At 60.9% G+C, this 10870-nt stretch overlaps 1 protein-coding gene across 1 annotated transcript in view; it reads right to left on the bottom strand.

Annotated features, from left to right (window-relative positions):
• Nucleotides 1-10870, bottom strand: part of GALNS (galactosamine (N-acetyl)-6-sulfatase) — a 52324-nt gene that overhangs the window by 1841 nt on the left and 39613 nt on the right. Inside the window, exons 10-11 of the mRNA XM_017859268.1 lie at nt 8528-8783; nt 3339-3456 (exon numbers count right to left, since the gene is read on the bottom strand). Coding sequence (XP_017714757.1) covers nt 3339-3456; nt 8528-8783 — 374 coding nt within the window. The remainder of the gene's footprint in view (nt 1-3338; nt 3457-8527; nt 8784-10870) is intronic.

Raw genomic sequence — 10870 nt, 5'->3', positions numbered from 1 at the left:
GCCCATTTATTTATTTTTAACAGAAACAAGGGTTCCCCATGTTGGCCAGGCTGGTCTCAAACTTCTGACCTCAGGTGATCCGCCTGCCTTGGCCTCCCAAAGTGCTGGAATTACAGGCGTGAGCCACCACGCTTTGTCTTGAGCAGTTTTGATGTGTCCCCTGCCCAGTCCAATCCCCAACTCCCATCTAATTGGCCTCAGTGTGGAGGCCACCTCAGTCCAGGCGGGCAGCTACACAGACGCCTCCCCAGGAATCATGGGAACTTGGGAGACGGCGCCCTCCCGACTCAGCCTCTCAGCTCTGAAGAGGCTGCTTTTGGAGGAGTGAGAACTTGGCGGGGAAGTCCCGGGTGTGGGGGATGCAGCTGCCAAGTGGCTGAGGGCCTCTGTGTGGCCAGCGGTGTTAGAAAGGCCCACCCTGAGCCTCCCAACTCATCACCCTCTCCTGCAGCTTCAGCTTCTCAAGAAGCCTTTTCCAGGGAGGAGCCGGTCCCTACTGCGCTGCTGGGCTCAGTTCAGTGTGGCACTGAGCGGAGCCTGCACCCCTCCATCGCCTGGGTGTGTGTGGACCTCACAGCGCAGCCCCACTTAGTGGAAGCCTTGCTTGGTGGGAGGGCACTTTTTTTTTTGTTTTTGAGACGGAGTCTCGCTCTGTCGCCCGGGCTGGAGTGCAGTGGCCAGATCTCAGCTCACTGCAAGCTCCGCCTCCCGGGTTTACGCCATTCTCCTGTCTCAGCCTCCCGAGTAGCTGGGACTACAGGCGCCCGCCAATTCGCCCAGCTAGTTTTTTGTATTTTTTTAGTAGAGACGGGGTTTCACCGTGTTAGCCAGGATGGTCTCGATCTCCTGACCTCGCGATCCACCCGTCTCGGCCTCCCAAAGTGCTGGGATTACAGGCTTGAGCCACCGCGCCCGGCCAGTGGGAGGGCACTTTTCCTGGCAACAGAAAGGGAGACTTATGCCCCTAAGAGGAGCCTTCTTGGCTGAAATGGGTGCAGTTTGGTTCTGTGTCTCCATCCAGGCCACCTCTGTGCCACGTCAGATGCCGCATGGCCCTGAGGGCACTTTCCCGTCGGGACAGACTTTGAATTCTGGGTGCTGCTCAATCAGAGGACTAAGGACGCTCTCCAGCCCTGGGCGGCAGCAGGCATGCCACATGAGTGTCCCTGCCCCCTTGGCCACCAGAGCACGGGTGGGCTTGGGTGAGGAGGTTGCTCCCAAACTCCAGGGGCAGCAGAGGCAGCCACAGGGTATGTGTGAGTCTGCGTTTCTCAAAGGCTGCTCAGCTGTCCCAGGAGCAGGGGTCCAGGTGGCCAGACTCCCTCTCCTCTGTGTCAGAGACACCACTGAGCCCCTCGGCTGGGGCTGGCCTGCAGTTGGTGGGGACAGAGGGCAGGGAAGGGGTGAGGAGGGCAAGTGGCCCCCAGGCTTCACACGCGTGCCTGTGCATCTCCTCCATGGCTCTGCTCACAGTGGCGTCTGGGCCCCTCAGACCCCAGTGGCTCAGCTCGCCAGGTTGGCACCACTTTTCCCCCTGCAGAGGGCACAGATGTGGAGGTGGCGGCAGTTCCCCCAGTGCCCAGGAGATGGCAGCAGCAGCCAGGCTGTGCGCCCCCCTCCCCTGCCCTGGGCCCGGTCTCCATGGCTGGTGTGGCCTGCACCAGTGGAGCCATTGCAGCCTGGGTCGCAGAAGCACGGACTGCGATTGGGTGTGGAAGGCTTCTGCCCAGGGATCCTCCACGGCTGGTGGCCCTGGGCTCCTGGGGCCCGAGACTCAGGGGTCCTGAGACAGGGACCTCCCTGCTCCACTGCTGAGTGCAGAGGCAGGGATGCCAACTGCCCAGGTCCCTTGGAAGGAAGGGCCCTGAATATCTTCCTATGAAACTTGCCAAGCACCCCCGCTAGCCCCCCAACTAACGGAGGTGGCCCTGCCCCGCCCGGTCCTAAATGACCCCTGCAGGGTGGACCCTCCCTGGGCAGGAACAAGGCCATCTGCCCTCCATGGTCCTCATTGCTGGGAGGTGCTGATGTCCGGCGCTCTCCTGTTCCACCTGCCGGCCCACGCTGTGGCTCCCTGGCTGTGCAGAGCCACCACCTTCCTTCCCACGTCACGGCGGGTACCCAGCGGCTCCCATGCGGCAGCCAGATCCTTTGGCCCACACAGCAGGAGCCCAGGCTGAAGGCTGCAGCTGCCCCGGGGTCCCGAGCTCCTGCGGTTTCACTCGGCGGATCCAGGGGCTGTGGGCAGCCACGCTCAGCCCACGTAAACAGGTAAGTGGTGGCTCAGGGGCCTGGAGGCTGGGTTTGGCCATCTCCACTGTGCTCTGTGAGCTCTGGGCACCCAGGAGTGACACTGCAGACCTGTGTGTGGCCCGTTTCTGCCGACTGGAGTGAAGGCTGCACATGTCCCATCTGAAGGAGCTGTGAAGGCCTTCCCTGCTGGGACCCACATCAGCTGTGCTGGGAAAAAGGCCTTTGCGGCCACTGCACACTCAGGATGGCTGGGCCGTCCACACCCCGCCCTAGGGGACCCCCAAACAGGGGACAGAGAAGCTGCTCCCAAGAGGCCCTGACTGCGGCCCCCAGGTCTGGACAAGGAGACGCATCGTTTGTCTTGAACAGACTTCAGTGGAACTGGAGGCCCATCTGTGCTTGCGTGTCTGGCCGATGCTGGTGTGATTAGGCCGTTTCTCCATTGGAGGTGAACATGGCCTGGTCTCGTCAGGCCGCAAGGAGACGCTGCTCTGGGTGACTGAGTGGGATCAGGTCTGACACGAAGGTCCCTGGGGCTGGCCCAGCATGAAGGAGGCACAATGGGAACCTCGCAGGCGGGTCCTGGGGCCGCCACCACTCACAGTGCAGCACCAGTCCGCCCGGGACCCAGCAGCAGTGCCGTTCCTGCCTCAGTGCCTGCAGAGCCTGGGGATTCGGGTGTCACCACAGGGCCCCCCAAGGAGAAGCTGCCCGTGTGGGAGTCAAGGACCAGGGGACCCCGGCCCCTCTCATGCTCCCTGCTGTCCCCCAGTGACCACCTGTGGGGCGCAGGAGAGGGATCTTGGAGCTCCCCAGTCTCAGCTCAGCCAGGCAGAGGCCCGAGTGGCTGGATGTGGACCTGCGGCTGCCCTGGTGCAGTGTTGTTCTGGTCCCCGAGTCGCTCGGCTCCAGCTCCCTGAATCCTGGACGCCACCACGTGTGCTCTGAGGCACGAGGGCCTTACCACTGATGGAGGCAGGGAAGAGCCCCTACCCCCGCCCTGTGCTGGCCACCGTTCATCCTGGGGCCCCAGGTGGGTGGCTGCGGCCCTGACAGAGATGGCCGCCTACATACCAGCCACTTACCATGACTGCCCAGTTGCACACGTTGAGCTGGGGCTGCCCGGGGACCAAGGCCTCCTGGTGCTGCTGGACGACCGAGGTGATCCTGCTGAGGGCCTCCTGGTACTCAGCGCTGGCAAAGCTGGGGACAGAGAGCTCTGGTCACATGGCTATTGCTGCAGGGGTGCGCCTGGGGCCGACAGTGAAGGACAGGGAGGGGCTGGCCTGGAAAGGCTGAGGCTTCCGGGGTCTAATGGGCCGAGAACCACAGTGGGCAGTCACTGTGGACCACGTGCTCAAGCCTGCAGCGCCCCAGGCCTTGCTAGGACAGACAGCAGGCACCTGAGCCATCCTCTGCCCTCAGACTCACGGGCAACAGAGGAAATGAAGGCTCGGGAGGCCAAGCGCTGGCAGAGAGGCTGTGAGCAGAACCGTCCCGTCCTGTCCCCACCAGGGTGACCTGCCTGTGACCAGGACCTGGGACGTGTAGGCTGGGACCTGTGTGTGGGTCTCTCCAGTACTCGCTACTATGTAAACATTTACAAATACGACACAAACTTGTTTCATTACAAAAGCAACGTCATCCTATTGCCCAAAAAAAGCGGGAAATGGAGGGGAACGGCGTCTGTGGTTCTAAAATTCCAATGCAAGCACGCGGAGTGTTCGGATTCCTTTCATTTTCACGAAGGTACGATTATACAACTCGACGAGGTGCCGTGAGGGCCGCAGTTTGCAATGCTGTGAATCTAGGGTCCATGGCACTGTCATGCCGGGCTCTGAGGACATCTGCAGAGATGATGCTTTTTCACCATCTTCAATCACTTCTAATATCGCCAACATGCACGTGAACAGACACCTGCCACCACTGTCATCGTGGAGATGCAGGGAGGAACCTCCACGAGTGTGAGGCTGAAGCCGGAGCTTGTCACTGCCCAGGCCAGGAGCCGCGTTGCTGCTGGTGGGGACGCGGACTGGAGCAGCCACTCTGGAAGGCGGTGTGGCAGCTCCTCACAAAGCTAGAGATGGGGTTACCAGGTGAGCCAGCTCCCCTCCTGATGGCCGCACCTGTCCAGGCCCAGCACCTCCTGGGAGGTGAGCGCAGACTCACCTAAGCCCAGTCTCTCTGCCCTGGACCCTCACCAGGCTGTGAGAACTGGTTTTTAGCTCCAGAACCTTCCGTAAAAACGAGGTTTCACACAGAAGCTGCATGCAACAGGGGTGGGGATGTGCCCCCCTCCCCACCCCCACCACCTGCCCCAGCCTCTTTCTGCTCCATCCACCCACTCCCTGCCGAGGCCTCAGGCCTGGGGTTGCATCAGAGGACGACCTCCAGGAGAGCTGGGGTCCTTCAGGGCTCCCCGCTTGGTGCCCGCGGAGATGCCTGTCATGGTCCCAGCCTGGGCTTCATACCGCATCCCTGAGCACAGCTCCCGCCGCCCCTCCTGCAGGCAGCCTGGTGGCAGGGTCCATTTTTAATCCAGGAGGGCCTCAGGTGCATTTCTGTTTTTGCAGGATTCTGTGGCCAAATACTTGTGGTTGAGAAGCGGCGAGAACTGCACCCGCACCTCCTGACCACCTGCACCTCCTGACGGCGAGTGTCCCTGAAGGCCCGGCCTGGCTTGTTGCTTTAATCTTGTTTATTTCATTTAGTTTTTAGAGACAGGATCTTGCTCTGTTACCCAGGCTGGAGTGGTGAGAAGACGGCTCACTGCAGCCTTTGACCTTCCAGGCTCAGGCTCAAGCCATCTTCCTGCCTCAGTCTTTGGCCTTCTGGGCTCAAGCCATCTTCCTGCCTCAGTCTTTGGCCTTCCGGGCTCAAGCCACCTTCCTGCCTCAGTCTTTGGCCTTCCGGGCTCAAGCTCAAGCCATCTTCCTGCCTCAGTCTCTTGAGCAGCTGGGACCATAGATCACCATGCTTGGCTAATTTCAATTTTTACTATTATTTTTGAGAGAGAGTCTTGTTGTTGCCCAAGCTGGAGTGCAGTGGCGCACGGTCTCGGCTCACTGCAAGCTCCGCCTCCCGGGTTCACGCCATTCTCCTGCCTCAGCCTCCTGAGCAGCTGGGACTACAGGCACCCGCCACCTTGCCCAGCTAATTTTTTGTATTATTTTTAGTAGAGATGGGCTTTCACTGTGATAGCCAGGATGGTCTCGATCTCCTGACCTAGTGATCTGCCTGCCTCGGTCTCCCAAAGTGCTGGGATTACAGGTGTGAGCCACCGCGCCCGGCCTTACCATTATTAACTTTTTTTGAGACAGAGTCTCGCTCTGTTGCCCAGGCTGGAGTGCAGTGGTACAATCTCGGTTCACTGCAAGCTCTCCCTCCTGGGTTCACGCCATTCTAGTGCCTCAGCCTCCCAAGTAGCTGGGACTATAGGCACCTGCCACCGCACCTGGCTTTTTTGTATTTTTAGTAGAGACAGCGTTTCACCATGTTGGTCAGGCTGGTCTCGAGCTCCTGACCTCGTGATCCGCCTGCCTAGCCTCCCAAAGTGCTGGAATTACAGGCGTGAGCCACTGTGCCCGGCCTTAATATTTTATTTTCTGTATCAGTGAGGTCTTGCTATGTTGCCCAGGCTGGTCTCAAACTCCTGGGCTCAAGTGATCCTCCTACCTCGGCCTCCCAAAGTGCTGGGATCACAGGTGTGAGTGACCATACCTGGCCCTGTCTTTTTTTTTTTTTTGATACGGAGTCTTGCTCTGTCGCTCAGGCTGGAGTACAATGGTGTGATCCCGGCTCACTGCAACCTCTGCCTCCTGGGTGCAAGCAATTCTTCTGTCTCACCTTCTCAAGTAGCTGGGATTACCGGCACCCACCACATCCAGCTAATTTTTTGTATTTTTGGTAGAGATGGGATTTCACCATGTTGGCCAGGCTGGTCTCAAACTCCTGACCTCAGGTGATCGACCCACCTCAGCCTCCCAAAGTGCTGGGATTACAGCCGTGAGCCATGGCGCCCGGCCACCCATCTTATTTAGAGAGGCTCCCAGAAAAGCAACATGTGTGTCTGTGTCTGAGAAGCACCCCAGGGTGAATGAGGCTGTGTCATGGGTATCTGACCTCAGGGATAGTGGTTCTCAAAGGCATGGCTGACAGCTGCCTCCTTGTAACCCCCTCGGGAAAGCTGTGCCTGCTGCCTGGGTTTGCTTTAAACTAACCTGTGAGGGCGGGGCTGGGTGGCTGTGGTGGGGGGTGGGACTGTCTGCTCTGGCCTGGCTGGAGGGGCTCCAGCAAATGCAAGTTGGGGAGCAGCAGCCCCGAGAACCCCCCTGTGGATGCCAATCACACCCAGTGGACGCGAGGGGGCACTGCCATCGAGGCTTTCACCTCAGGTGGTCCCTGGAGCGACCAGGCTGTGGGGGGTGTGGCGGGCAGCGGTGTGGCCAGCAGCTTGTTCTGTGTAACTGGGGCCTGCCATCTGCTCCCCGTGGTCCCCCTGGGATGGCGCTTCCAGCCAGGGGGCTGTTGGCTCCTCAGTGACTTCCACGGGCACCGGGGCTCCCAGACGGTACCTCCAGCTCCACAAAGCCCCAGGCTCCAGGCTCCCCATGGTTTGTGGTGATCATGAGTCCCCGGGGGCTTCTGTCTCTGCGAGTGCCCGGCACCCCCACGACAAATGGCCATGAGATGGGCTTAAAACAGTAAACTGCAGACGCCGGCCCCTCGCTGTCCAGAGGCTGGGCTGAAACCAAGGGCCTCAGGGCCACGCACCCCTGGAGGAACTGGGGCTCCTTCCTGCTTCTTCCAGCTTGTGGCCCCAGGTGAGCCCAGGCTGGTGGCGCTCCGTCCAGTCCCCGCCTCGTCCCCTGTGCCCTTCACCCGTGTCTGTGTCTCCTCCCTCTGGACTCACGGCACTTGGCCTTGGACCCAGGGCCACCTGCTCCAGGACGACCCCAGCTCCACCCGTGCCTTAATCACAAGGCAAAGGCCCTACTTCCCTTCAGGCCAAGCTGGGAGGTGTGGGTGGCCCTGTCCACTCCAGGCTCCGTGCTGCCTTCCCGCAGTCACCATCCTGGGCTTCTGAGCTGGACGCTCGGTGGAGGAGAGGTGCTGCTGAGGAAGTACCCAAATGGTCCCTGAGGGCATGGGAGGGGCTCCAGCCCAGGAACCTCAGCGCAGGCTCAGCCCCGTGGCAAGGCGGTTGCCCCGTCCAGAGGGTGCAGGAGCCTCGAGCCACCTTGGCAGTGGTGCTGCCACCCTCGGTCCTGTACTGCTCTCTGCTGCCTCCCACTGGCCCTACGCAAACCCAGGACCCCTGGTAAGCAGAGAACCGCCTGGGCAGAGAGCAACTGCTGTGCTCGAGCCTGGCTCTGCCTCTGCCCAGCCACTCCCCTGAAGCTCCTGGGTCTGCCCAGGACCAACCCGACAGGGCAGAAGTGCCGGAAACGTACGTGCCCAGAACCCCAGACCTCAGCAGGGACTGGGGCCTGCTCATCCTGCTCGGTGAGGTGGAGACGCCTCCAGGTAGGCCTAGCCCAAGGAGACAGCTTTGGACAAAAAAAAAAAAAGGAAGCCAGAGAGGGGTCTCCAGCCAAGCATTGGGGCCTCTGTGTCGCCCCTAAGGAGCTGCCAGAGGGCACGTGGGTTTGGAACTGGCGACCGTGACCCTCGAGACTCCCAAGGGTAAGGGGAGGGCTTCCCCCCTGAAAGCTGGCAGGCAACGGCACAGGCTCCGGCATCCTCGATGGGGTGAGGACAAGGCCCAGAGAGCAGAGGATGGAGCTGGGGCTGGCAGCTTTCTGCCATTCCTCCTGCTGGCCCCAGGGCCTCGACACCTCCTCTCTGGCCTCAGCCATCCCCAAAGGCAGTTCAGAGTCGGGGACACATCACTGGGGGCTGGGTGGACGGTGGCACAGAAGTGGGGAGACCACCAGGGTGGGCAGGAGCAGGCACCCTGAGAGGAAGGCAGGCCACCAAGCATGTGTGGGCACCAACAGCAAGAGGAGACACAGGCACAGGGAGGCGGTGGGCAGGGTGCAGAGGGGCTCCGTCCCTGTGGAGCCTGCGTTTGGGGGAGTCGGGCTGGGCACGGGGAGGCGGCGGGCAGGGTGCAGAGGGGCTCCGTCCCTGTGGAGCCTGCGTTTGGGGGAGTCGGGCTGGGCACGGGGAGGCAGCGGGCAGGGTGCAGAGGGGCTCCGTCCCTGTGGAGCCTGCATTTGGGGGCGTGTGGCTGGCACTGCCCTGGCAGTCAGGAGGCCCTGAACTGACTTACCTCAGGGGGAACCTCTCCCCTGGGTCCCGTCCCAGGTGGAAGATCAGGGGCAGCTTCGTGTGGTCTTCCAGGTTGTGAGTGGTGACCCCTGAAACGTTCTGCCCAGGGCAGAAATCAATGCCCTGCAATGAGAACAGGAGGAAAGGTGTGTCCTGGAGCCCCTGACTGCAGCTGTGAGGGACCTCGTCTGCCTGTGTCCTGGAGCCCCTAACTGGGGGCTGTGGGGGGCCTTGTCTGCCTGTGCCTAGCAGTGTCCCTGGTACTCAGCATGGTGCAGGGCACTGGCTGAACGCTGAAGGACTACTGGGCCTGTAAGCATCCTGTGGAGGAGGTGAAGCCACCCACTCTGGACCCCCGAGATGCGTAGCTGGCATGCCTCGCGTACCCTGTTTTCATGTATCCCTCGCCTTTGTGGGGCAGGTGAGTGTCTTTAAAACACCTTAGCCAGCCTCACATCTGGACAGCCACTTATTTCATGGAGGAATGCCCCTTTTAACACCCCACTCTCTGCTGGGGATGGGAGGGAGGGCCTGCCCTGGGAGAAGAGAGAGCCACAATGCTCAGAATCCCTATAGAAACCCTGACACAGGGAGGAGCAGGACCAACACCTGAAAGGCAAGAGAAAACACAGAAAACAGAAACAGACCCAGGGAGTTGACGCAGATTCACACGCTCAAGAAGGGCGAGGATTTCACAGTAACCACAATTCTCTCTCTGCTGCCCCCCGGGCTCCCTGATTCGGGAAGGGGAGGTATGCCTCTAATATTCCCAGAAGGGGTGCTGCAGGCCAAGGCGTTCATCCGAGGACTGTGCCATGGGCTCCAGCAGCCGGGAGACTGGGCCACTGTGTGCAGGGATCCCTTAAGCCTTGAGCCAGGGTGGGCTGGGGCAAGTGCAGCCGAGCTGCTTGCCTCTGGCACCAGTGACTGAGCAGCTCCTGTGGGCATCAGCCATCTGACAAGCAAACTGTCTCCTAGCACGTGGCGTGTGTCTAGGAGGGACAGCTGGTCAGGGGAGCAGACCATGTTCTGCTTTTCAGTGGAGCAGGGAGGTTAGAAGTCCATGCAATTCCACTGATGTGCCCTGGGCTGCAGATTCCCGAGTCCACGGCTGGAAACCGAGGGCCGCGCTCAGCGTGGCTCAGGGCAGCAGTGGACGCGAAAGTGGCACCACAGTGGGCAGTGTTGTGGCCTCCCGGATAGACAGCATGTGTGGATGGACAGCGGGAGGAACTGCCGCACTCCACAGGAAGATGCTGGCAGGTAATGGGGAAGCATCTCAGTCAAGACACACGACATGACTTACAGCCGGGACACAAGTCAGATAAGCTGTTTAATCAAGACCCGGCTGATGCATGCAGATTCCTCTCTCACGGCTGTGTTCCGAGGGAGACTTCGCCCTGGGGGCACCACAGCAGAGCCAGCCATCGCTCCGCACCTCTTCCTCCTCACTGAGCCAGCACCGAGTGCCAGGCACTGGGCATGTATGGTGGGGTGCAGGCAGGGGCCTGGGAGTCAGGACTGACTTTTAAAAAGAGAGGTAGGAGGGGGAGGGATGATCCCGTAGAAAGGCAGACGCTTGGGGATTTGGTGAGGAAAGGCCGAGGGTCTCGCGGATCGGCCTGACCTCTCCTGCTTCCCACTCTGTGGCCGCAGCAGCCGCTGCAGTGGGGGATGTGCATGGCCCCGGTGCTCCTCTGGGTGACCGCCGCATCCTCTGCACACCTGGTACTTGCCAGGCACCAGTTCTCTCAACAAACACAGCACCGAGGACCCACTGGGATGTGACAGTGTGTGGCGAGCACAGCAGCCAGGGCTGCCCACCGCACACGGCTCAAGGGCCTGCGGCGAGGAAGGCATTCAGGTTTGGGAACCCAGGGCAGGGCCTGTACTCTGCTGGCAGAGAAACCAGGCACCATGCAGGAGCAACTGGTCCAATGGCTGCGGTGGTCTCCATGGATCTGACAGCAGCAAGGAACTAACTCTGAACTATTCGACCCAAATGATGGAGGGGCGAGGACCCTGGGGCCCCCAAGGGCTTCCTGCTGGGCACATCTCTCCCTTGGGAGCAAATCCACAGACAGCCCTTCGCCAGCTCTGGGGATGCCAGGTCCCACCGCACGGTATCACCAGGAGGTGACCACACTGTTGTGCACACCTGGTAGGTGCTCCCAGACAGAGCTGCAGCCTCAGCCCGGCGACAGTGCTAAGGCCCAGCACAGCTCTGCCCAGGAAGGCAGGGACATCGGGCACGGAGCTGTTCTATGATGCAGGTGTCTCCACGAGGGCCCCAGGGAGAACTGGAGAGGTCCCCCCACCACAAACCCCCCTCACCCCCCTCACC

This window comes from Rhinopithecus bieti, unplaced genomic scaffold (genome assembly GCF_001698545.2).
Source record: "Rhinopithecus bieti isolate Rb0 unplaced genomic scaffold, ASM169854v2 scaffold_1618, whole genome shotgun sequence".
Classification (NCBI taxonomy): domain Eukaryota; kingdom Metazoa; phylum Chordata; class Mammalia; order Primates; family Cercopithecidae; genus Rhinopithecus; species Rhinopithecus bieti.
Note: the sequence above shows the minus strand (reverse complement) of the source record. Positions and strands in the feature narration are given on the sequence as shown.